Genomic DNA, 27,504 nt, shown 5'->3' with positions numbered 1-27,504 from the left:
ATATGAAGTATATTTGAGTACATGAGCTTCAGAGAAGCTCTTTGGCAGAAATAAATATTCCGCACTCACACACACAACTCGCAAATGTATCGTAAGTCGTTATTCGTAATCGTAAGTATCTTCCGTAATATCTCGCGCCGAGCTCACCGCGTACGTGCTTTCTCCACGGGCTCTGCCACACGACTTCCCTCTCTTCCTACCATCCAGGGCCTTCTCGACTCGCGCCCTCTCTTGCCGACCATATTTACTACATATAGACATATTAATTATATATATTTTTATATAAAAAATTTTATGGGAGGTGAATTATTTAAATATGTCTTCAGGCTTCGGTAGTTTGAAAGGTTCGAACAATGTAGGGCTCAAGTTTTAAATTCTTATTTTAATTGTACATCTATCGAAGGATCACTAATTCTAAACTATATAATGCAAGTAAAATGTAGCCATCAATCATAACCCAACATCATCTGTCTATGTCTATACGGTACTTGAAAGTACACTCGTCACTTTCGCTCGCAATTGGACGAAAAACATCGTCATCTAGAATTTCATCATGTTTGAACATCGTTTATTCATTATTAGCATCGCGCCAGAATAGCATAATGCTTGAAATTTTACGTAATCACACGGCGAATACTAGAGATTTCTCAAACCTTGCAACTTTGTGATTGAGAATGTGGATTATTCGAGATCATGACAATCGCGTGTCAGCGCAAACACGCTTTCGTTAAAATGTAAAGTGAAGTCGCATTGAAGAAATCATTAAAGCAATCGCATAAAGATATCGTATCAAGTATAGCATGGATCTTTCCCTTATTCGCCTTCCAGAACAGTCGCGAACATTACAATAACGCTGCCACGGTCAACCAGTCGCGCAAACAAAGTCAAGTAACCGCTCTGGCACAAAGGAAAGATCCATGCTGTAAACATAGCAATCGAAAACATGTAACGAGCACGTCGGATCTTCAACCGAAACCGTGACGTAAGCGCGATGACGTGGGCCACCGATGGCCAATCACCTTCCCGAAATTATTTGTAACGAGCCTGGAGGGAGTTCCGCCTCGGAGGTGATAAAGGGATCGCCGCTGCGCCGCGGAATCGATTTCGCTCGCCGATATCGCCTAGTATCCGTATACTACCGCACACCGCGTTACACCGCTTTTCCGCACTTGCTTTCGCTTTCGCGCTTGCAACATCTCGCCGCCTTTGCCGTGCTAATCTCTGTGCGCGCTACCGCTCACGGCTTGTCGCCTGAAAAGGACTCGCTGTAAAACACTGTACATATTGACACTGTAAATATATTTCGCTTTTTTTGAATTTCTGTGCTTGCTGTTTTTTGTGGTCGTCTCGTTGCCTCGCGCTACATCGCGCTACCGCGTGCTCTCGAACATGGATAAATATTCTCATTAGTTTTATAATTTCTTAAACTTTTATATTCTTATATTATTAACGAATATGTATAATATATTTACTTTGTTTATCATACATTAACGTTGATTTGACTTCCAAAAAAAATATATATATATTGTTGCACCCGCGCTGTGAACGTCGCCCGGTATCTTTCGTCGCGGAGCGTCTTTAGCAACGGGCGTTGCTATGTGTTGTTGATTCGACCCGGCTGTCAGATTTCCTTCTGACTGAAACTCGAGCGGACGTTTCGTAAACCTGCGGGAGTGCGGGAGAGTGTGTGCGAAAGCCGACGGAGCGCAACAATATATACATATATACATGGTGTCCCATTTTAACTTTCGCATCGCCGTAATATCTCGGAAATCGATGATTTTATTGAAAAATGTTTCAGACAAAAGTTGTTCAAATTAATTAGTAGAAGAAGATGGTACAATAAAAAATTGGGGTTTTTATTAAAATCAAGTTGGGTCTTATTGGGTCCAAAGTGCGCGCCGGACCCTAAATTTAGTTAACTTATTTGATGATCCCCTCCAAACCATAGGTACAACTTTCTGAAACATTTCTCAATAAAATCATTGGTTCCCGAGATACTACAGTGCGAAAGTTAAATTGGGATACCCTGTATATATAATGACTCTCTTAAGGTAGCCAAATGCCTCGTCATCTAATTAGTGACGTGCATGAATGAATTAACGAGATTCCCACTGTCCCTATCTACTATCTAGCGAAACCACTGCCAAGGGAACGGGCTTGGAAAAATTAGCGGGGAAAGAAGATCCTGTTGAGCTTGACTCTAGTCTGGCACCGTTTATTCCTAACATTAGATCACTTGAAACTTCGAGATTTAAATCTGAAATTTTAGTAAAGCTGAAAATCTTACAGATTACGTAATCTGTATAATATAGTATATACTACGTATATTATTATTGAATTTGTATTCAATATCAAACATATTAAATATGCGCATGTAAAAGGCATTAAAATATAAACCAAAATTTGATATAGAGTGTAAATTCTAACATGTATAAATGAATGTATACATAAAATAAATGTAAATAAATATAAGCATCAAATTATCTTTATGGTTAAATCACGTTATTAAATTCTAGTTAGATAACCATGAATCGTTGATTTACTTTCTCTTTATAACGTTACACACGGATATATATAGAAATAGTATATTATATTAATTACATAATTAATGTCGAAACTATGCAAATCACAACAAATAAATTTCAACTTTTATATCTTTTCCGACGCTGAAAGTTTTATCCTACATCTTTGACACAAATAATCCTCTATTGTATACGTACTGTAATAATCGCGTCTAGAATGCGTGAAGGTCTCACATCATTCATCATGTAATAGTACGTATCATTTTATGAGATCTCTAAAAGTAATTACGAATACAGGTGACAAACAGAATTCAGTACGCCATAATAAGAGAGGTTTCTAATCACTTATATAGGTATATTGCAACCACTGTACTATGATGTTAAAAGTTAAAAGAAATTTCTATACTATATATAATACAATATTAAAATAGCATTGAAATCAGTTCTTTTCCATACTTTTTAATCATTTTAATCTTACGTTCTTTTAATCTTTTATAATTGTATGAAACATTTGAAGATGTCAAACTGTCAGATAACTCTGATTCATGATGTAAATATAAAGACATAACATATATCTGATTAAAAAATATCTATCTCAAAAGGGGAAGATATTAAAGGCTTTTGTATGTAACAAATAAAAGGTGTGTTTCTCTTTTTTTCATGGATGTTGTAATGTGAAAATAGAACTTTTATAACTGATTTTAAAGTGTTTTACAACTATTTGATAATTTACGAATTGAAAAGAAAGGTGAGGGAGAGAGAGAGGGGGGGGGAGAGGAGAGAGGGGAGAGAGAGGGGGGAGAGGAGAGAGGGGAGGGAGGGAGAGGGAGAGAGAGAGAGAGAGAGAGAGAGAGAGAGAGAGAGAGAGAGAGAGAGAGAGAGAGAGAGAGAGAGGAGAGAGAGAGAGAGAGGAGAGAGAGAGAGAGAGAGAGAGAGAGAGAGAGAGAGAGAGAGAGAGAGAGAGAGAGAGAGAGAGAGAGAGAGAGAGAGAGAGAGAGAGAGAGAGAGAGAGAGAGAGAGAGCGCGCATCCAGAACATTTCGTAAATCTATACCCAAGAACGAGTAATAATATAAGAAAAAGACTGATTTATTATCCATAATTAAATACATGAAAAGAGTTTATATGATTATTCTTTTTGACATCAAAATATGATTGTGTGTCTGTGTGAGACATAAGAAATCGGAAACTTAAAAAAAAACAAATTTGGTTTGATGTGTCAGACGTTAGACGATGCATGAAAACCATAAATACTTGTATAGTCACAACTATATATTGATAGGTTTCTTATGATATGTATTATATGTGGCACGGATTTTGTAAACGTCACACGAGTGAAAGGAAAGATAGATGTTACGTCTTAATCTCATAATCATTATTCTCCGATTTCAAATGATTTTCACAAATATGTTTTGACGAGTGAGGAAAGATTGATTTGCATTCACAAATTTTAATGTAAATTTGTGAAAATATTATAAATGATAAGAATTATTAATTTAAATATATAAAATAATTAAACTAAATTAATAATTATAATTAAACATTTCTATATCCTTTCAAGTTAAATAAACAAAATGTTTACACTACAAATAGTGTCTTCGTGCGTGTGTATATAATCTTTAAAAAAGAATTACACATAGAACTATTTAAAATATGAAATCTTATATTATTTTTGAAAATTTCAGAAATCTTTAAAAAATTTTAAATAAGTTTTTTCCAATTTTAAATATAAAAATAATCTTTTTTGAAAAATTAAAAACATGTAATAAAATGTAATACTTGTACGATGACTTTTATGCACAAAATAATTGCTGCACTTGTGGAAAAATAGGTATGTTTTATTAGAAAGTCGTTAAATAGTAAACCACATAAAAAATGTATAAAAAGTATATTATTTATACATCGATCCGAGCGGCTCGATGCGAACAGTAAGCAAACTGCTCGCAGTACAACAACAGATTGGCAGCAGATTTACTCAGATATCGCAACAGCTAGGGCACGTATTATGGAACTTCTTGAAATGGATTCCGATCGGAATTATTCCGTTTACCCTAGAAAACACAATAGAAATCCAGGAAATAACTAAACAATTCCGATCGGAATCTATTCCGAAAAGTTCCATAATACGTGCCCAGATCTGGTATAATCTGTTCACTGACGCTGTTAGCTATAATTTTTGGGGAGACTTTGGAAAGCTAAAAAAACATAAATTAAATAAATACATAAATAAAAAATAAAAAGAGTATAATTTAAAGTTTAACTTGTTAGGATTTTCACATTACACATGTAAACATTACTTTAATTTACTCGAAATTATCATATATTTGCATGTATATTGGAGGGGCGCGTCCTCCTCGCTTTCCGCTATAATGGTGCTCGTGGATCTGTGTGTCCGCATTAAACTCGTGTTTTGTCGGCAAAGCCTGCTGATATAATCTGACAGCAAATTGTCGACAGAAACCGATCAGAATTGTCATTTTGTTTCATATTTAAATGGAATGTCATTTAAATGGTTACGAAATGCAGATTTTGCTCATTGTCAGTTTCTGAAGTCAATCTACCATATTCGGTTAACACTATTAACAAATTCTGTTATAATAATATATAATAATTAATATATATTATATAATAATTAATTAATTAGAAATTTCTGCTGGTATTATATCGATAAAGTTTGCAGCAGATACTCTCAAAATCTGTTCTCGGTAGATTTGGCTATCTGAGGAATTAGAAATGCTAAATCATCTATTAGCGAATTTGGTTGGAATTTTTGCACATTAAAATCATTGCACACAACTCGACGTAAAAAAATGTGTAATATAAATACATAAACCGCGGTCAAACCGCGAAATCCTCAATACACTAATATGCTATTTGGAAAAATATGTATTTTATTATTTGAGATATTTGCATTGCATTTTACTTTACACACTGATTAGATCAATGTATAACGGTTTTAATATACATTATATAACACATAGTGCACATCACTAATGTGTTAGTGTTTTCATCGATTGAATTTGATGTTGTCAATTGGTTTTTTTTATCTTACAAGGTGTCCTGATCGTTATCACACATATCTTTTGAAAATTTTAAAGATATTTCTTTTAATGAAAACGACTCAATAAACAAAATGTTAATAATACGCTTGTTTGCTGGTATATAGATTCTAGCACAATATTGTGACAGATCGACATCAATCGCATCCACTTAAGGGGATGCTGGAGACAGCTCTGTTTTACCGCGATATTTTCAGACACACTAATCTTTTAATTGATTTCACCGAATTAAAAATTTTTTGTCCAGAATTAAAGTATGGACGATAACGAAGACAGCAGACACCATTTGCGTATGAAAAATGAAAAGACATTAGAAAATTAAAGTTTTATTTTCGATTCTGCGATCGACTCATGACAACATTTGTTGCACATAAAAGTTTTAGACTGTGTACGTATACAAAAACCTTGCAGCTGTCTCGGAAATACAATAAAGAAGAATCCTGCGCTTGCAGAAATGAGCTGCGAGCTTTAGTATAAGAGAAAAGTGTGTTTGAAAATTTCATATGCACATGTTACGCGTCTCCCCGAATTCAGCCAACAAAAACATACGGATCAGTATAACGGGTAGCCCTAGAGCAGGCGCTCTGTAGGTATGTGTAAGAATCGGTGAGCACTTCTTTATCGACGCTGATCGAGTTCGCCTGCGTTCTGTATGTATGTGTAAGAATCGGTGAGCACTTCTTTATCGACGCTGATCGAGTTCGTCTGCGGCTCCAGCATCCCCTTAAGCTCGTGTTCTGCAACAGATTTACTGACATAAATCTGCTGATAGATTATTTGCAGAAACCGAATAGAATTTATCATTTCGTAACCATTTAAATAAAACATATCATTTATAAGTGATTACAAAATGGCAGATTTCTGCAGTTGATTTATCACCATATTCTGATTAGCAAATTCTGTTGTATCTTTGCTGGCTTTTCTGTTGTATTTCTGCTGACAAGTTTATAGTAGACACCTTGCAAAATTTGCAGAATTAAAATGTTTCGAATATAGAGCTATATATGTATGTATATAGAAAAGTTAATGTAGATATAGCAGAATCGAAAATGTTTATCACAAAGATGACAAACTGCGATAAACGTCATTTTTATATATCCGTATGTTTTGCGCAAATTTAAAAGAAATTTATATATATCTTTATCTTTGCATTATATCTTTACGAATAAATTCTTACCTTTTCCATTTTTCCAAATACTAAAAAAAATCGTTAAAATACTAAAACACCAACACTCGTTGAGCAACAATGAGACAAAAATTGAAGAATTAAAACAGAAATAGCAAAAGCGTTTTGAGTAATAATGAACGAATTTCTAACATGACCGAACGGTCCGAACGTAAAATCTCGATAGATATTACTTATGTAACGCTTGTTCCGAGATCCGGCGGCTACTGAGCGAACGTGGATCATGTTTGCGCAGGTATCGCAATATCAATACCCAAGGTAGGGAAAGGCCATATCTGCATCGATCTACAGATCAGTTGAATTACAATCTAAAAGGACGAGACGGAGAATTTCCTTCCTCGAAATTCGGAGTAACTCAAAAACAAGAGATATAATTTATCCGAGTGAGATGCAGCGAGTATACTATACAGGGTGTAACAAAAAGGTCGGGACCCTGGATTATCTCGGAAAGTTGATGTTTTCGGAAGAAATGTTTTATACAAAAGTTGTAGGATACCAAGTTACCCATCATGAGGTGATATTGGTTTGACCTTGAAAGATCTTTGGAAAGTCACATCAAAGTTACATTGAGTTTTTTAAATGGGTACCCCTATTTTTTATTGTAAATTCTTGTAGCCGACGTCGAGAACTTTACAAAACAGTATAAGTAAAGTCCATTTGACCAAGAACTATTCGAGATATGCGCCGCTAAAGTTTAAGTATCGCCGGGCGTTAGCGTTATTTCGAGGTTTAGGGACTCCAAACAGCGGTCGGCAAAAAAACGATTGCGTCGGCGGTGTTTATCTTCGGATCTTTCAGTCCGTTGTTGATCTTTTTCGCGGGCAATTACGAAGCTGTGTTTCGCTGTTTGACCCCGGATAAATCTTTACCGGAGTAGCAGTCTTCGAAGAAGGTAAAGACAAGAGCGACTCGCTACCGTTTTCATCTTTCACACAGCTTCATCAGGAATGCCGTATCCAACTTTTACGATCGATTAGCTCATTGTCAGACCGTAAATGGTGCGCAATTCGAGCATTTATTATAAAATCGCCTTAGCTGGCTGGATCACCTTCCGATCTTGCCTTAGCTGGCTGGGTCACCTTCCGATCTTGCCTTAGCTGGCTGGATCACCTTCCGATCTTGCCTTAGCTGGCTGGGTCACCTTCCGATCTTGCCTTAGCTGGCTGGATCACCTTCCGATCTTGCCTTAGCTGGCTGGGTCACCGACCGCTGTTTGGAGTCCCTAAACCTCGAAATAACGCTAACGCCCGGCGATACTTAAATTTTAGCGGCGCATATCTCGAATAGTTCTTGGTCAAATGGACTTTACTTATACTGTTTTGTAAAGTTCTCGACGTCGGCTACAAGAATTTACAATAAAAAATAGGGGTACCCATTTAAAAAACTCAATGTAACTTTGATGTGACTTTCCAAAGATCTTTCAAGGTCAAACCAATATCACCTCATGATGGGTAACTTGGTATCCTACAACTTTTGTATAAAACATTTCTTCCGAAAACATCAACTTTCCGAGATAATCCAGGGTCCCGACCTTTTTGTTACACCCTATATAATTAAAGAATTAAAGAATTGTAGCATTTATAACAATAATATTGAATAATTCGATTGAGATCGATCAAAAATAATATTACAATTGACGCGTTATATACTAAACTAACTTTCTCGTTTAATACAAATCATTAATGCGTTCCATCTGTTTATTATATTGTGTCTGCTAATGTTTATAAGCCTGACATTTCTGCAAAGTAAAAAAGAGGTAAGGAATGTTTTTCATTTCTCCATAAAAAAAATACTGATGTCTGTATGTGCGCACATGTGTCCAAGCAATAAATGTTTTGATTATATTCATTATTCACATATAGAAAATTAAAAAAATTTTCAACTTCTCGAAGCTTTGTTGGCTTTCCCAGCAAACGAAAAAAGATTGAAAAGAATTAAAACGGGATTGCCACACGGAGAAAATTGCTACGGTTGTTACAACAACATTCTCTATGATTGAAAAAGAAATGTATGTGAATTCAAGTTAAATTGATATTACATTGAATGTAGCTGTTAAGATATGCTCATTTATACAGTTTTCATAACCGTAGTTCTTACGATACGTGACATTCGGTTACAATACCCTCGTATATGGTTGCCTCAACCAAAGGATTATTGCTATCTCTCTTATGTGGTCTGCAGCACAAGTATTATGGTTGAGAGATCCATAAGATATAGCTGCACGGTACAGCACTGAATCACTGCATGATTGAGAGTTTAGTTCCATTGCGCGCGCAAAAGAATTTCTGCATAGAATAAAGTGGATTTGATAAGGATGTTTTAACTTTATAAATATACTTTTTTCATAAATATATTTACGAACACAAAATTTCGTAATAAGCCGACACTGGTTTCTGACATTCACCCGACATTAAGAAATATTATATCATATATCTAATTCAAAATTTTATTACTCTTTTTAAACTGAATTTGTTTCTTAAGATGATTTTTGAAAAATTATATATTTGCGCTGATTACGACATATGTAGACTATATATAACACTTACATTAAATTAAGAAGTAGTCTACCACGTAAGGCAGTTGGCTCACGATCCAGAGGTCCCGAGTTCGAATCCCACCAAGGTAAGTGTTTTTTTTCAAATACGAGAAAATATTTATAATCATAGATGCATCTTAAGAAACAAATTTAGTTAAAAAATAGTAATAAAATTTCGAAATAAATAATTTTTTTTGTCGGGTGAATATTTGTTCATTATGGTTGTAACATCCATATATTATGGTTGCAACATCCATATAGTAGCTACCCTCACTAAGGTTAGGGCAACCATATAGGTCACTTCCAGAGTACTATGGTTTCCATAACCCTTTTGTATGGATGGGCGAAAATTAACATTATTATTCTGTTGTAGCAACCGTAACTTTTTCTCCGTGCAGGAATTCAATTAAGGACTTTCCGAATTCCATTTTGTCCAAAAAAGGGATTGAAATAGTTTCAATATCATGGAATTCCTTATTTTGGAAAGAATTTGTCTTTTTTGAATCCCATCCAATTCCGACACAAAAACGTAACGAAATAAATACCACTGAATGCCAGGTTAGGGATTGGAAAGTTTCGTCATGAATTCCATTGAATACCATTGATTCCGTTAACGAAATGAATACCATTGAATGCCAAACTAGGAATTAAAAATTTCCGTATTGAATTCCATTGAATTCCGTCTATTCTGACAATAAAATGAATACCATTGAATGCCAGGATAGGGATTGAAAAGTGTTTGTGTTGAACTCCATTGAATTCCGACTATTCCGACAATGAAATAAATACCATTGAATCCCAAATTTGGAAATCAATATGTATATATCGAATTCCATTGAATTTCGGCGATATTTACAACAGAACAAATTCCATTTTATTCCAAATTAAGATTGAAAAACGAGTATAATACGTTAAATTCCTAGTTTTATCCCATCGTTATTTGAGTCTATAATATATATTGAATATGTCATTCCCTATCACTTACAAAATTGAAAATCATTCTTATGAATTAATTGTAATTTTAAAAGTTCCGTATTAGTTTAATTTTTGGTAACTTTGGGATAAACAGACTAATGTAAAACATTAAATTTTTTAAATATTCAACAGTCGGTATTGTTACATTAAAATAAAACGTTTTATTTACAAAAATCATATTAGACAATTTTTATTGCAAATATATATACAATTAAGTTGACAATAAAATAAATTATATTATTTTTCGTTTTTCAGCGTACAGCGTGAGCTCGATGAGGAGAATTGTATTCTAATCTACCCTCTAGCCCAGATAGCACAGAGATTCGAAAAAGAATTCTTTTTTATGTCACTAATTCTGAATTCTTTTTTAGATGCAAAAAGAATTCTTTTTCTAAGAAGAATTCTTTTTGCATCTAAAAAAGAATTCAGAATTGGTGACATACAAAAGAATTCTTTTTTTATTCTCTGTGCTATCTGGATACTCCGAGTAACAAGCACATAAAGTCATATAAGACATAGTGTTTTTAAAAATAATATTAAGTATTATAATACGCATTCTTACAATAAATTACATTATCAATTTTACATAAAATTATCGATTAAAGATAATTTTTAAAAGTAAAAGGTTTTAATTAATCAGCCTCGAATACATTAGGCATTGAACAAACATACATTTGTTCTCCAATGTCTACTAGAACCATCTTTGAAGCAACCTCGACTATCGACACTAAAAATTGATTACTTGTTGTTAGCGATCTTATCTTCCACATATGTGGTATCTCACACGGAGAAAATTGCTACGGTTGTTACAACAACATTCTCTATGATTGAAAAAGAAATGTATGTGAATTCAAGTTAAATTGATATTACATTGAATGTAGCTGTTAAAATATGCTCATTTATACAGTTTTCATAACCGTAGTTCTTACGATACGTGACATTCGGTTACAATACCCTCGTATATGGTTGCCTCAACCAAAGAATTATTGCTATCTCTCTTATGTGGTCTGCAGCACAAATATTATGGTTGAGAGATCCATAAGATATAGCTGCACGGTACAGCACTGAATCACTGCATGATTGAGAGGTTAGTTCCATTGCGCGCGCAAAAGAATTTCTGCATAGAATAAAGTGAAATTGATAAGGATGTTTTAACTTTATAAATATACTTTTTTCATAAATATATTTACGAACACAAAATTTCGTAATGAGCCGACACTGGTTTCTGACATTCACCCGACATTAAGAAATATTATATTATATATCTAATTCAAAATTTTATTACCTACTCTTTTTAAACTGAATTTGTTTCTTAAGATGATTTTTGAAAAATTATATATTTGCGCTGGTTATCCCATATGTAGACTATATATAACACTTACATTAAATTAAGAAGTAGTCCACCACGTAAGGCAGTTGGCTCACGATCCAGAGGTCCCGAGTTCGAATCCCACCAAGGTGTGTTTTTTTCAAATACGAGGAAATATTTATAATCATAGACTGCATCTTAAGAAACAAATTTAGTTAAAAAATAGTAATAAAATTTCGAAATAAATAATTTTTTTTATTTCTCCAAGAATTTTGGATTCCATGGGATTGGACCATCTCATTTCGAATCCCATCTAATTTCATCTAATTCCGCCAAAAAAGGGATTCAAAGGTATTAAAAAATTTTAATATCTTTTAATCCTTTTGCGTTTGCTGGGTTATGAATCGAATTATATACAATATAATTAAAAAAAATTGGATCCGCTTAGAAGCCGCTAACAATGAAAATAAATTAGTTGATTAACAGTGAGTTAGTTCACGCTATAAACAAGATCTCCTAAAATTACTGTATAATATTTTTGCATGCCAGTTATCCTAGAGACCAATTAAAATCGTAAATTCTAATATAAAAATGTCAAGACAATTGTTTTTGAGTTATGAGCAATAAAAGTTAGCCAACAATATCGCGTACAATAGCACGCACTCAAATCAAAACCTACATTTACGTGCGTACCAATCTGTCATTTGTTATTGATTCTCACACGCTGATATAGATTTTAACTAAACGGCTGATTTTTTTCTATATTTCTTATGTTTTATATAGGCACTTGTAAATAGATACAGTAAAAAGGAAAGAAATAAAAAAGAGAAAAAGAGATAGGATTAAGATAATCATGGTTTTTTTTAGATAAATTTTTTGGGATTATTAAATAAATCATGTAAAAAATATTTTCAACAATTTATATACATGTAAGTAACAGATTTAAATGCTGCTGCATTTATTTTGTACATAGTACATTTTTTTAAAGTAATATGCTAGCCAGAAGACATTTTTAATTAAAGATGTTACAAGTAAGACGCAGAGTTAACATTTATTTCCCAGCTGAGAAAGATATTACGATAACTCATTTTTACTGAGGACTTTCTTCATAGTTTTTTCCAAGGTCGGCAGTAATTCGCAATAAGAGTCTACACACTTAGTGGCACACTTTTCAAATTCTTCGCTATACCTGTCTACTTCACTCTGAGTCGGATTTGGTCCCATTTTGTCCTTTATATTATCATTGCATTCCATTATGCACCTTTGTAAGCGATTCTGAAAAATATACATCATACTTTAAAAACTAAAGTATACTTAAAAATTAAGTAAAGAAAACATATTTAAATTTTTTTGCTTAAAGCATTCTTTAGCTTGGATATCATACAAATATGCATATGAAAAACATGATAACATATTATATATATATGTGTGTGTGCGTGCGTGCGTGCGTGCGTGCGTGTACAGGGTGATTGAGGAGGAATCTGCAATATTCCAGAAAGTGATAGTATTGGTGATTCTAAGCAAAAAGAGGCATATCAACATAAATACTATTCCTAACGGTTACCGAGATATTCCGATTATAACGTGAAAAAAGCACCATGTGTATGGAGGGAGAGAAATGAGAGAACAAGACTGACAACAACGTGCAGTTGTTAGTAGTTAGTTGGTTGTTTGTTCTATTGTCTATAATGTCGCATATTATCGACAAAAATCGTATTATATTTTCTAATACATAAGCCAATTAACACGAGAAGCGTGTTCGTTAAAACTGAATACACTCATTCTGTAATAATACAGTCCTCGATTAAATTGTTTAATTGATAAGAAATCGTTGTTGCTACTCGACATCGATTAAACAGTTTAGTCGATGTACAGTCGGTAGTATGCGCCCAGCCTAAGGCTATTATAGACAATAGAACAAACAATTAACTAACTATTAACAAATGCACATCGTTGTCAGTCTTTGTTTTTCATTTCTATCCCTCCATACGCATGCGGTGCCCTTTTCACGTTATAACCAGGCTATCTCGGTAACCATTAGGAATAGGACCTATGTTGATATAACTCTTTTTGCTTAGAATCATCAATACTATCACCTCCCGGAATATTGCAGGTTCCTCCTCAATCACCCTGTATATAAATACATATTATTATAAATTTAATATATTTTTATTGTGTAATCCTGACAGTTTGTGTATGCATGTGTGTTTGCAGCCATCTACCTCTTTACATACTTTAACGTCTTCTAAACAAAATGTTACAAAATACACAAGCAGTCAGATCATAGAAATTATATAAATTCAACAAGTTTAATTACCTGTACTCGTTCAAATTCTCCTTGAACGTATTGTTGTGCCTTATTTAAAGAGGAACTACAATTCTCCACACAGTTATGTACTTTTGGTATGCTATATGTTTCATTTTCACAACATTGTGCAGCACACTTGTGCATATCTCTCTAAAACCAAATATAATTTTATATATATAATACAAAACTGTTATATACTGTTATATGTATATAGGATAGGGAAAAAAGATCGGTACCCCTGAATAACTCAGAAAATATAAGTTTTATAAAAAAATGTTTTAGACAAAAATTGTAGGGTGTAAAAAGATCTATTTACTAATCTTATCAGTTTGGATGGCGTCGCCAAGTTCAGAACAAGAACACCTTGAATTTTTTAAATGGGATTCCCTATTTTTTGTGTTATATTTTTGTAGCCTTTGTCAAGACGTTTTCAAAACACTATAATAAAGCTTTGTTTCGTTAAAAATTTCTTGAGATATTTTAAATTTTGTCATAATATTTTTATAGTAAAGTATGAAATATCTCGTAAAGCATTCACTTTTTAATGACTTTACCTGGATACTTTTATACGAGAATATAACATGAAAAATAGGGGGTCCCATTAAAAAAATTCAAGGTAACTTTATCCTGACCTTGATGACGTCATCCAAGATCAAACTGATAAGATCAGTAAATAGATTATTTTACACCTTACAACTTTTGTCTGAAACATTTTTTTTTCTAAAACTATGTGATATCAAGATATTTGATTGTCAAAAATAAAATGGGACACCTCGTATATGTATATGAAATATTGTATGAAATATTGTTATATGTATAATATATATATATGAAATAATATATATATGAAATATTATTATATATTATTATATATACATATATTTTATATACAGGATGTTCCAGAACTGATAGTACTAGTGGAGAGGGGATATAATTCAGGATGAGGGATGACATGAAAAGATAAGTAAAAAATATAGAATAAAACTGAAGCAATGTGCAAGTAGAAACTTGCACACTTAAAAACTATGAGGAAGCAATGTGCAAGTTTTTTAATATGCTTTCGAGAGTTACATTACAAGTTAGATAACATTTTTGCTGTGTCAGCAATTGTCTTCAACTTTGGCATGGACGACAGATTCCCATAGACGAATATCCTCCATAAATTTAAACTAATTCTTATCAAATTGATTTAAGCAACCACCCTCCTTAAGGACGTTCGCCGGTCCTTATACTAGAGAAAATCGATTTTCTATAGATTTTCTTGAAAATGAATATACATTAATTTTGGTGTGCTTTATGCGTGGTATAAATTTCAGTACCTCTTGCAGTATAAAAATCGAGATACTGTGCCTCAAAGTTTCAACTTTTACTCAATTTTGGTAAATTTGTTTATTAACTATATCAAGGGAAAGAGGTAGACCTAATCTAACCCTCTAAGTATTTTCGAAGTGTGCTAAAGTAATCTGAAGTGTTATTTTATGCAAATACCTTTTTATTTGGAAATGCCATGCAAGAATTCTCAACGTGCCAATTCTCAACATTTCTCGCTTCTGACGTCACAATCTCACAAGATGTCGGGAAAGAGCCCAGTAGTGCGATTCTGTAACTTGTTATGCGTCGTTATGTGCTCATAACGACAGTTGCGCAGCTTTTTTATTATATAGTATACCTGCGCAACTGTCGTTATAAACACATAACGACAGCATAACGAGTTACAGAATCGCACTACAGGAACCTTAACACACATTTGTGAGGTTACATTAAATCTATTGCATATTGTCACGATATTGCGAGTGTGTCGAACAATTGAAAGAAAATATCAGTTTAGCTTTTGAAAACTTAAAAACACGAAACATACTGGAAAGTATTCGTACAAAGAACCTCACCCATTTTCATAAGGGGTTTTAAGCTATTGTTCCGGGCCTAGTCATCAATCATATATAATTTTGTAGGTAATAATGATAATATTAAAGAAAAAATAGTTTTAGATCCTCAAACCCCCGCCGGAAGCAGTTCTGACCTTCTAATGATGTCATTTATTTATTTATTCGATAGCTCATCATCAGAGATGTCTGTCCAAGATGAGAAATACGTCATTGCTATGCTCAGAAGATGCCTGTATATTAAAAAAAAAAGTATTAAGGTTATTGTTTTGTTACACTGAAGAAGGCCACAGTAATGGCCGAAACGTTTGTTTATTGATTAGCTGTATTGTTCAGAATATAATAAATGTAGCACAAATATCTTGCTAGTTTCGCAAGCCCTTTGTTTAAATTTTGTTAAAAAAAAGAAATAACTAGTACATCCGCCGCTTCATACTCGAAGGCTTGAAATGCTCGAATCTCTCCTAGAACAAACTTATTCATTGGTATCACGTTGTATGGACATCACTGATTGTGTCACTGATTCCGATTTTTCTTACTATGACAATATAATGAATTAGTAAAATTAATGCCTGCTTAACTTAACCAAATATAAAACCAAGAACTTAGCTAAGAAAATGCGTCAACAAATATAATCATCCGAAAAATATTTAACATTTAATTGTTTGTTATCGCTGTTATCATGAGGAGATGGTTTGGACGCAAAAAGAAATCTTTAGGCGAGGATAAAAACAAAAACTAGAATTCTGGAAGTCATGTTCAACTGTTCAATAAAATTGTTATGTTCACAAGTTGAATAGCCGCCATAAGAGTACAACCGCGAGAGGGCACGATAGTCATAAGAGTACAACCGCGAGAGGGCACGATAGTCATTTTCCGGTCCCGCCATATAGAATAAGCAGCCTTTCCGGCAGACATATTGTAACTCTCAACTCGGTCACATGACCGCTTCCTCGCACGCAATAAAGACGAGTTATTTTGTACTTGGTGAACAATTACTACCTACTCCTGTACATAATAAAAATAAAAAAATCATTATTAGGTGATTGCAAGCGTGTATTTATTTCGGAATCAGTTAGTCAGTGATGTCCATATAAAGATACCAATAAAATCTGTCCTGGACGGAGAGAGCATGAAGCGGTGGATGTACTAGTTGTTTTTATTTTTTTAATATACAGGTACCTTCTGAGCATAGCAATGACGTATTTAGCATCTTGGACAGCTGTGATGATGAGCCATCAAACGAATAAAATAACATCATTAGGAGGTCAGAATCTCTGCTTCCGGCAGAGATTTGAAGGTCTAAAACTATTTTTTCTTTAATTTACCATTATTATTTAAAATTATGTATGATTGATGACTAGGCCCGGATAGCCCAAAATCGGTAAAGTTCTTTAATACAAAAGACGTAATTATGTATATATATGATAAAACGGGTAATTATTTAGTATAGGGGAACCAGCCCCAATGACCTTGACCTTGACATGTGCTGTCAAGGACATGACCCTGAGTAACTTTTCCTTATAACTTAATCGTCGCTCATTGCTTATTTAAAAGTTATGAACAAAAAAGTTTGAGAAATATAACAGTTTGTATCGATACTAAGGGAAGTAATTTGCTGATATGTGTACTGTCTATTGCACATACAGCAACATACTTCCTTTAGTACTGATACAAACTTGTATATTTTTTAAACTTTTTTTGTTTATAACTTTTAAATAAGCAATGACCCACGATTAAGTTATAAGGAAAAGTTACTCAGGGTCATGTTCTTGACAACATATGTCAAGGTCAAGATCATTGGAGGTATCTCCCCTTATCTTCATTTTTACCCTTTTCTATGCTAACTATTCTCTACTTTAACAAAAAGACTGTTCAATATATAAACGATTCACTGCTTTAAATAACTTTCCTTCGTTCATACATGTACTATTTCCACATACATTTGTTTGTACCTTTCAATACTCAAAATAACTGCTATATTTTTCAAACTTTGTTTGTTAATAACTTTTTAATGAAGAATGAGCGACGGCTAAGTTATAAGGAAAAGTTACTCAGGGTCATGTCCTTGACAACATATGTCAAGGTCAAGGTCATTGGGGCTGGTTCCCCTATACTAAATAATTACCATTCAAAATTGTTTTTCTGAAAAACAAAGCCTTATATAAAAAGTTTATTCTACATTTTTAATTTATTTTTTCATGCAGAATCACCTTCCTATTTGCACCGACAGAGAGAGTTCTAGAACATTCTGTATACATAAAATTGTTAATTATAATAGACATCTTTTAAAATATTAGTAAATATATATATATATATATATAGAATAATTAAATCTGTTCTATATCAAATTCAAAGGTTGTTATTCAAAAGAATAACAATTTATTATTAAGAGACCAGTTTATTTTCAAATTTTTTAAATAAGCAATCTTCTAGACATTTTTCTTCTTGTAAAGGATGTTTATAAATCATTATTTGATCATAATTTATAGATATACTCATTAAATTATAATTAAATACAACTTATCTGATTAATAGGATAGATTTTTAAAAATTTATAGAAACTTATTTAGGAATAATTATTAAAAATATTTTTAATTTTTTTACGGTACTATTCGACGATTTTCATTAGGTCTGTTTTTTATAGCTGAACAAGTGTACACTCTTTGTATTTAAATAGGTATATGTTTGAAAATTGATGAAGGGAAGTTTTAATGCAGTCTATTGCAGCAATAAAAAACAAACCTATTATCACATCCTTACTTTATATGCCAATATACACATGTAAATAAAATCTTAATTATTACAGTCGCTAAAGATATTTGTGTATTCTCTATAATTAATAAATTATATAATATATAATAATAATATTACATGTTTACATATATACTTTTATTTCTGTAATTATAAAAAAAACATTATAATTAAATGTATATTTTACATACGTACTACAATCAGTCAGCATATAACCTGAAATTCAACAGAAGTACCTGCATTTTTCGTAAATATGTCTTGTCAATCTCTTCGACCATTTTCGTCGTATGATCTTCGACTCGTTTTCTCTGTTCTTCCATTTTTACTTCAAACGTTTATTATAATTTGATTATATTTGTAATACAAAATATGTGATACAAAATTCGTGAAACACATGAACCGCGATACTACTAAACGTAAAATAACCTAACTTAACCGGCGAAATGAACGAGCTTAAGCTTAAGCCCCTTGCACAATGCCAGGCAACAGCACCTCTATGAAGTTGGCCGGACAACTTCAACGTATCGAACTTTCATTAATTGGTATCGATTGGTGGTCGTTTGGTGGTCTTTGGTAGTCTAGTCCGATCGTTTGGTGGTTAGCCGTTTTCCTGTAAAATCAAAATGAAATTTCCGGTGTGAAGTTAGCCGGACAATTTTTTTTTTTCAACCAATTTAACTTTTTTATAGCTCATTCGACGCGGAATCGTTTGGTGGTCACGAATATCACCAGTAAAACGTTTGGTGGTCAACCGTTTTCCCAGAAAATAGAAAAAACCGTATGCGCATAATGCCGGACATATCCCCTCTGTGCCATTAATCAGGAAAGTTGTATTTGTCACCCAAATTGACTTTGATAGGGCTCATTCGACGCGGAATCGTTTGGTGGTCACGAATATCGTTATTAAAACGTTTGGTGGTCAACCGTTTTCCCAGAAAATAGGAAAAACCGTACTCTCACGCCATTGGTCGTACGACTCCGTGACGTTAGCTCGGTAATTTGATGGATAAACATTATTTATCAATCAAATTGACTTTCATACAGCTCGTTCGACGCGGAATCGTTTGGTGGTCACGAATATCGTTATTAAAACGTTTGGTGGTCAACCGTTTTCCCAGAATATAGGAAAAACCGTACTCTCACGCCATTGGTCGAACGACTCCGTGACGTTAGCTCGGTAATTTGATGGATAAACATTATTTATCAATCAAATTGACTTTTATACGGCTCATTCGACGCGGAATCGTTTGGTGGTCACGAATATCGTCATTAAAACGTTTGGTGGTCAATAAATAATATTTATCCATCAAATTACCGAGCTAACGTCACGGGGTCATTCGACCAATGGCGTGAGCGTACGGTTATTTCTATTTTTTAGGAAAACGATTGACCACCAAACGTTTTAATGACGATATTCGTGACCACCAAACGATTCCGCGTCAAACGAGCAGTATGAAAGTCAATTTGAGTGACAAATACAATTTTTCTGATTAATAGCACAGAGTCATACGACCAATGGCGTGAGCGTACGGTTTTTCCTATTTTCTGGGAAAACGGTTGACCACCAAACGTTTTAATGGCGATATTCGTGACCACCAAACGATTCCGCGTCGAATGAGCCGTATGAAAGTCAATTTGATTGATAAATAATATTTATCCATCAAATTACCGAGCTAACGTCACGGGGTCATTCGACCAATGGCGTGAGCGTACGGTTATTTCTATTTTTTAGGAAAACGATTGACCACCAAACGTTTTAACAATGATATTCGTGACCACCAAACGATTCCGCATCGAATGAGCCGTATGAAAGTCAATTTGATTAATAAATAATGTTTATCCATCAAATTACCGAGCTAACGTCACGGAGTTGTACGACCAATGGCGTGAGAGTACGGTTTTTCCTATTTTCTGGGAAAACGGTTGACCACCAAACGTTTTAATAACGATATTCGTGACCACCAAACGATTCCGCGTCGAATGAGCCCTATCAAAGTCAATTTGGGTGACAAATACAACTTTCCTGATTAATGGCACAGAGGGGATATGTCCGGCATTATGCGCATACGGTTTTTTCTATTTTCTGGGAAAACGGTTGACCACCAAACGTTTTACTGGTGATATTCGTGACCACCAAACGATTCCGCGTCGAATGAGCTATAAAAAAGTTAAATTGGTTGAAAAAAAAAAATTGTCCGGCTAACTTCACACCGGAAATTTTATTTTGATTTTACAGGAAAACGGCTAACCACCAAACGATCGGACTAGACTACCAAAGACCACCAAACGACCACCAATCGATACCAATTAATGAAAGTTCGTTACGTTGAAGTTGTCCGGCTAACTTCATAGAGGTGGCAACAGCAGGCAACAGGCAATAGGAACAGGAAATAACCAAAAAATCGTTAATTACAACCTAAAAAATTCAAATGCTTATGAATGGTTGGTAACAGGCAATAGGCACAGAATTTCTAGAGTCCCTATATAAGAGTCTGGCCACTGAGTAGACTCACGCGCATTGGCTCAATCAATCTTTTGTAACAAAATGGCGAAACCAATTAGAATGCGACTACAGCCCCCTTCTTCTTCTTCTTCTTCTTCTTCTTCTTTAGGTTAAAGGTACATTTTCACGATGACGCTCGACGCTGGGGATCAATCATGTATCTTTTCCCCTAGGACGGAAACGTGAAAAGTGAAAAGTTTATCTCTTTCTATTCAACACCAATAGAAAGAGATAGTTACATGAAACTTTTCACTTTTCACGTTTTCGCTCTAGGGAAAAAGTTACATGATCGCTACCCTGATATTTCCTCGCTGATTGGGTTGCTGCTCGCTGCTTGACGCTTGACGCTTGACGCTTGACGCTTGACGCTTGACGCTTGACGCTTGACGCTTGACGCTTGACGCTTGACGCGTCCTGTCTGAATCCAGCTTTATGTGCTTTGGCTCTTAGGCCGGTATTCATAGTCGGTTCTTATATTTAAGACCATCTTAAGTACAATCTTAAGATGTCATTAACCAATCACAGAGCCGTATTAACATCTTAAGATATTACTTAAGGTGATGCTGGAGCCGTCTGTTTTACCGGCATTTTTTGTCGGAACGTAGCGTCGTATTAATTTGACAGAATTAAAAATCCTTCTCCAGAATTGCAATACATACATTAATGATTTAGGGGAACTCCGATTTTATATAAAAAACAAGAAAAAATTACGAAAGTACAGATTTCCTTATCCTACTCTTCCCAATATGGCGTCTCGAGTTGCGGTGAGCTGTCAGCTCGTCACAAGATGTATTTCATATAAGAGATATACCATTGGTACAAACGCGAAAACAAGTTCCCCTGAATTGCACAACAATAAAAACATCGATAAACCCCCCAAATCAAGTTTTGGAAGCGTAATATAAAAGTATGATATCGATGTGTATCGTGCGTATGGTGCGTGCAATGTAGCGTGCTATCCTTGTCTATATCTTTGTCTATACAAGGACAGATATAGTCGATAACATAGAAAATGGTAATTTTGTCGGTTATACAGACGGCTCCAGCATATATCACCTTAGCCCGTTTCTACCAACTTGTGGTTAACTACGGTTTAGTGAAACTTTGGTTAAAATTAACTTTCAGTTTAATATTGATTGGTTTCTACGAGTAAACTATCTGGAACGTTTAGTTAAACTTATAGCATGTTTGATATAACTCAGAAAGCATTAGAATGTAGAACGTTGATTGGTCCAATAATCGTTCTAACGGAACTGTGATTACTGTGGTTTAGGATTATTAGGAGAATCATATATTGTCAAACGAAGAAGTGTATAATTAATAAAAATGAATGAAGCAAAATTAAGTATGCAACGGAAACGTGCCCAAAATTTTTCCGAAAAGGAAAAACTAATTTTAACAGAAATAGTATTAAAGTATAAAAATATAATAGAAAATAAAAGAACTGACGGAATAACCTCAAAAGATAAAGAAAAGTGTTGGAAGATAATAGAAAATAATTACAATAGTACATCTTCTTCAACTGAATTTAGAAGTGCGGAAGTCCTCAAAAGTTGTTGGGAGAATCTTAAAAAAAAGACACGAAAATTTTTCGCTGATGAAAGGATAAAATTATATAAAACAGGTAAGTAAAATGTTGGTTGATATTTTGGTGTAAAACTATAGAGATATTACATATCAAAGTAATTATTTCATAATTTGTAGAAGTATATAATTGTTTATAAGTAATACTGTATATTGTAATAAGTAAGTTATGATTGAAAAACTAGGTGGAGGACCTTGTGAATCCCAATCAGATGTAGTGATGGAACGTGTACGAGACATTATTAAACCTTCTGTTGAAGGCATTAAAAGTACTTATGATTGTGATGCTATAGAAGGTAAAATATATACGTATAAAATATATGCACAGTATAAAGCGGATGTTACGATTCTTTCTTATTTTAAAGCTCATTAAAATGAAAGATATTGTAACTTTTGCTAGCTAGTAATATATGTGAAAAAGCTGAGAATATTTTAAATTATATTTATGTATATATTATACAGATGTTTATACAGATCAAAGTACAAATGCATGCAAGATACCTACAAAGACAAATTCATGCGAGACGTTATCAGATTCTATTGAAATGGACGAATGGCTTCCAGTTGATGACAATGATCAAGATGATGTTCTACATGTAAGAGATGTAAATATTAAAATATATTATAATGTATACTATATATATATATATATGTTGTTCAAATGTATTAAATACAAATTAATATGAATTTGTAGTACTTACAAGAAAATGCTGGTGCTATGAGACAAAATTCATTTGATAATGTATCAGATGGACATGAAATGACAAACTACGATAAGGAAAATAACATAATTGGAAACGATAGTGTATCAGATGTTAACGGAAATAGCCCGGTTGTAAGTCTGAACAAAATTTTTATGTGCATAGAAGTGTACGTTACATTATTTAACTTTGTATTTATTTACCTTTTTGTTGCAGTTTATGAGAGAGAATAATAAACAACACTCTCTTAAGAAGAGCAATATACAAAAACCAGAAAAGCAAGATGTACAGAACACATCCGCAGTACAAATATTAAAACGAAAAATAAGTACTCCACTTCAAGTAAAAACCAATGTTTTAAATGATCAATATAAATCTAGAAAACTTATTAGACAAAAAGGAGTAGTAATAATCGACTCTGACTGGCAATATATGAATTTTATTATCTCACGACGTTTCGACCGTCACTTTCGGTCCTTATCAAGTGTTCTATCTCTTACAAACAATTCAGTCCTGGCATTGTGCCAACAATCCAAAAGTCAAGAAAAGTTTGCGCGTCATATGTAAAGGACGTAGTATGTGTGGGAAAAGCATGTCAGCAGCACACGGTTGACATCAGTGTGCCTTTGTCAACCGTGGGCTGCTGACATGCTTTTCCCACACATACTACGTCCTTTACATATGACGCGCAAACTTTTCTTGACTTTTGGATTGTTGGCACAATGCCAGGACTGAATTGTTTGTAAGAGATAGAACACTTGATAAGGACCGAAAGTGACGGTCGAAACGTCGTGAAATAATAAAATTCATATATTGCCAGTCAGAGTCGATTATTACTACTCCTTTTTATTTTATTCTGACTGATCAGAAAGACTGATGATATAAAGAAGCTATAAAATATATTAAAAGTGAAAATAAGTTAATTTAATTTATGTTTTGTTCTTACTTCTAAATAATATATTGATTTTATTTTTGTTCGATCAGTCTAATACAAAGTGATGTTACATATATAAGAACTGTTTCTTTTTTTACAAGAAGTTTAATTTATGTTTTGTTCTTACTGCAAAATAATATATTAGTTTTATTATTTTTGTTCAGTGTAATACAAAGTATTTATAAAATAATACATGAGTGCTTAGAGAGAGAGACAGAGAGGAGGAAGATATTTTCTTGATAATATACTTTTTATTATGTATAAGTAAAAAACGTATATAATATATAATATGTGCAATGTAACTTTAAACTGTATCTTATTCAAATAAAAAAAGTGTTACAAACATCAATATTGTTTAAATTTGGAATTTTCTTAATATGCACATAAAAATAAAACAGAAATGAGACAAATATATCACTAAATATCTAAATATATTTTTAGGTTTTCGCATTTCCTGTTCGATATCCTTATGCAGTTTATACTCCACACATATGCAAAAGGATAGAAAGTTTCTTTGACTTTTTAGATGTCTTTCATTCATGTGTGTTAATTGTGAAACGTTTCAGGGTAGATGTATGGTTTCCTCACTTTATTATACTCTAATGCTGGAAAAAATATATTTCTTATAATAATAGAGATATTTTATAGAATTATTATAATTTATATAGGGTAAAGTTAAAACTTTTGAATTATATAATTTATGCACACACGTCCATACATCAGCGTGCGAACACACACATACACATACAATCTACTAAAAATACAAAATTTTAATATACTATATGAAAATATTTGTAAACAAACATACTTAGCAAAATAAGTATGAATCAGTTCTGTTCTTACTGTTGCACCAGCAACTTCGTCATTATTGATTCTCTGGTTAATGTTGCATTCGCCTAGCATATGATCCCATGGTAAATCTAAATTTGGATCGTCATCTGGTTGTGGGTCATTATTTTGTCTAGCAATATTGTGAAGCACTGCTGTTGCAATAATAATAGGCATGACTCTTTGTAAGTGATATCGCATTCCCAATGCTAGAATTGGAAATCTTGAATTCTTTTCCAAACACCAAATAGACGTTCTATTATATTGCGGGTACGAATATGTGATTCATTATAGAGTCGTTCTGCAGCAGTTTGTGGCGTTATCAGTGGAGTTAGAAGATACCGTTTCGAAGGATATGCGGAATCTCCTAACAAAAAACCGTTACCATATGCGGCATTCTCAAAATTTGCTCTCAAGCGACTATTATTAAAAATTGTGCTATCGTGCACAGAACCTTGCCAACGAGCAACTATATCTGTTATTTGTAAATTGCTGTTACATGTTGCTTGCGTATTTATGGAAAAGTATCCTTTTCTATTACGAAATAACTCAGCATCTTCTCCACCTACAATAATCAAAATAAAAGAACATGTAGTAATAATTATATGTATAGTAGGCAAATCAATGTAAATAATATAATAGTATCTTATATAGCAACAATTTACCAAATGATTGGACACGGATATGTGTGCAATCTATACATCCTATCACTCTTGGGAAACGCGCAATTTTATAGAATTGTTGTTGTTCCTTTCTTATTTCTTCTTCCGTGTTTGGAAAATGAATATAAAGAGGTCGTAATCTAGCAATGGCTCTACTGACTCTGTGTACGATATAATGTGCTGAAGTTGTGCTCACACCTGAGAAATCTCCAGCAGATATGAGAAATGATCCAGTGGCATATACACGAAGCGTCAATAACAATTGTATCATGGGAGATATCGCTTTATTTCTAAAAAGAAATTATTGTATTACCTTTACGTTTACTAGAATTTATATTTACAATTATAAAATAGTTTCTACTTACTTACCCAGATAGCCAAATCTGTTCGAACAAATAATGCCAAATACTTGCTACAAATTTTGGTTTCAGAAATGGTACAAATTTGCATCAAAATTTGTTTTATCAAATGTTGTCGACAAACTGCTAGCAAATACGTATCAAAACATGCGTACACAATTGACGCCAAATTGATACCAAATATCGAGCAAAGCTTAGTAGTACCTGATAACAAATTGGCACCAAATTGCTGTTAAAGTTTGTTGACTAAACCTAACGCCAAATTGATGCCAAATATTGAGCAAATTTTGGTAACAAAACTTAAGAACAAATTGACGCCAAATACCAAGCGATGTTTAGGGCGTTTCATTCAGATGGCGCGACACGTGAGTCGCCACTTTCAACGCGCCCCCACCTCCTTCCTCGCTCTTGTTCAGTGTCATGGCCGCTCTTGCTGCGTTTCTTCGAACGAGACGAGTACGTTTTCCTTCTTTCGTAACTGATTGAGCTAAGCGGCACGTATTCTGGAGACCAACCGAGCGAGATTTGACTTCCCAAGGAGAGCTCACCGCCAGGAAAAGGAGAGCTTGAGGGAGGATTGAGGCGAGGAGTCCGGTCCAGCGAGCAGGGCCCTTCCGATATTCTCATTTGGGACGCCATATTGGAAGATCGACATTGATCGTGGTAGTACAAGGGGCTCTGCAAGGTTAATTCTCGTCTTAAGATCTGGAATTGCTCTCATTCTTGTGGCTCTGGTTTATATTCTAGCCCTAGAATTGATCTCGTAGACAAAAGCAGAGGCCCCCCTCTCTTTTCTTTTCTTTTTTTTTCTTTTCTTTTCTTACTTTGATTTCAATCAGTAATCCAGACTCCTTAATTCCGCCCTGTAAGATCTGGTTAATTCTCGTCTTGAGATCTTGGAATTGCTCTCATTCTTGTGGGTCTGGTTTATATTCTAGCCCTAATGTAATTTTAATATATGCATTACAATTTTACACTGTCAAATAATAAATAATATCGTTTGATAATAATAACAACAGTATAGATAATAGTAACAATTTTATTACTTGACTTATTTCATTCTATTTTTGACAACTCGTATATACATTAATTGTGGCTAAGGTCTATACTATGTCATAATGTAGATCTTAGCTACATTTCTGGCAAGTCAGTCCAAAGTATGCGGCTTTGTTCTCTATCTTTTTATCTGTAGCAATTTTATTTCTTTTTATTTTTTAATTATTTTTTATGTATTATCTCTTATGTATCAGGTTTCTGAAGAAGACTAAGTATATAAAGTCGAAACGTAAAACGTTAATTGTATTTAAAATTTATTTAATTAAACGAGATTTTGTTTTTAAATTTAAATTGATGACCTTTTTATAACTCGAGAAAATCAGCCAGCCTTCCATCCTATAAG

At 33.6% G+C, this 27,504-nt stretch overlaps 3 protein-coding genes, 1 long non-coding RNA gene and 1 pseudogene across 7 annotated transcripts in view; 3 read left to right on the top strand and 2 right to left on the bottom strand.

The window, feature by feature from the left end:
* Ttll5 (Tubulin tyrosine ligase-like 5) overlaps window positions 1–16,826 on the top strand; it is a 102,115-nt gene extending 85,289 nt beyond the window's left edge. For both annotated transcript variants that reach the window (XM_071720673.1, XM_071720674.1), the window contains one exon: window positions 14,791–16,826. In XM_071720673.1, the coding sequence (XP_071576774.1) occupies window positions 14,791–14,806 (16 nt within the window). In that variant the 3' untranslated portion in view covers window positions 14,807–16,826. The remainder of the gene's footprint in view (window positions 1–14,790) is intronic.
* On the top strand, window positions 9,048–12,626 carry LOC139781787 (uncharacterized). Its single transcript, XR_011720681.1, has 2 exons — window positions 9,048–11,120; window positions 11,203–12,626. It is a non-coding gene; the product is annotated as an uncharacterized lncRNA (long non-coding RNA).
* LOC139781785 (protein FAM136A) lies at window positions 12,496–18,970 on the bottom strand. Its single transcript, XM_071720684.1, has 3 exons — window positions 18,771–18,970; window positions 13,907–14,047; window positions 12,496–12,864 (listed from the first exon to the last, which is right to left on the bottom strand). Exons 1-3 carry the CDS (start codon window positions 18,852–18,854, stop codon window positions 12,664–12,666), a joined length of 426 nt encoding a protein of 141 aa, XP_071576785.1. The 5' UTR covers window positions 18,855–18,970; the 3' UTR covers window positions 12,496–12,663.
* A 1,911-nt stretch (window positions 18,971–20,881) lies between these two features.
* Window positions 20,882–24,605, top strand: LOC139781780 (uncharacterized). Of its 3 annotated transcripts, none has more exons than XM_071720679.1 (5): window positions 20,882–22,661; window positions 22,807–22,917; window positions 23,096–23,226; window positions 23,316–23,456; window positions 23,539–24,605. In XM_071720679.1, exons 1-5 carry the CDS (start codon window positions 22,364–22,366, stop codon window positions 23,887–23,889), a joined length of 1,032 nt encoding a protein of 343 aa, XP_071576780.1. In that variant the 5' UTR covers window positions 20,882–22,363; the 3' UTR covers window positions 23,890–24,605. The 3 variants fall into 3 exon arrangements, with proteins under 3 accessions (XP_071576780.1, XP_071576779.1, XP_071576778.1); XM_071720678.1 differs by having other exon boundaries at window positions 20,884–22,661; window positions 23,084–23,217; XM_071720677.1 differs by having other exon boundaries at window positions 20,885–22,661; window positions 23,084–23,226.
* On the bottom strand, window positions 24,342–27,104 carry LOC139781783 (putative nuclease HARBI1; annotated as a pseudogene).
* Window positions 27,105–27,504: the final 400 nt, after the last annotated feature.

The sequence above is a fragment of the Temnothorax nylanderi genome, unplaced genomic scaffold (assembly GCF_030848795.1).
Source record: "Temnothorax nylanderi isolate EJ_2023f unplaced genomic scaffold, tnyl_v1.0 TNYL_tig0362_pilon, whole genome shotgun sequence".
NCBI lineage: Eukaryota > Metazoa > Arthropoda > Insecta > Hymenoptera > Formicidae > Temnothorax > Temnothorax nylanderi.
The sequence above is the reverse complement of the archived record's forward strand: the minus strand, read 5'-3'. Positions and strand labels throughout refer to the sequence as shown.

Bases quoted from the DNA above. Each gene is read 5' to 3' on its own strand.
- LOC139781785 (XM_071720684.1), bottom strand. From the start codon at position 18,854: ATGGAAGAACAGAGAAAACGAGTCGAAGATCATACGACGAAAATGGTC. The intron at 14,048-18,770 runs GTACTTCTGTTG...ATTTGGTTTTAG, and splicing joins CATATTTACGAAAAATGCAG to AGAGATATGCACAAGTGTGC. The intron at 12,865-13,906 runs GTAATTAAACTT...TATATTTTTCAG, and splicing joins GAGAATTTGAACGAGTACAG to AATCGCTTACAAAGGTGCAT.
- LOC139781780 (XM_071720677.1), top strand. From the start codon at position 22,364: ATGAATGAAGCAAAATTAAGTATGCAACGGAAACGTGCCCAAAATTTT. The intron at 23,227-23,315 runs GTAAATATTAAA...ATGAATTTGTAG, and splicing joins ATGTTCTACATGTAAGAGAT to TACTTACAAGAAAATGCTGG. The intron at 23,457-23,538 runs GTAAGTCTGAAC...TTTTTGTTGCAG, and splicing joins TTAACGGAAATAGCCCGGTT to TTTATGAGAGAGAATAATAA.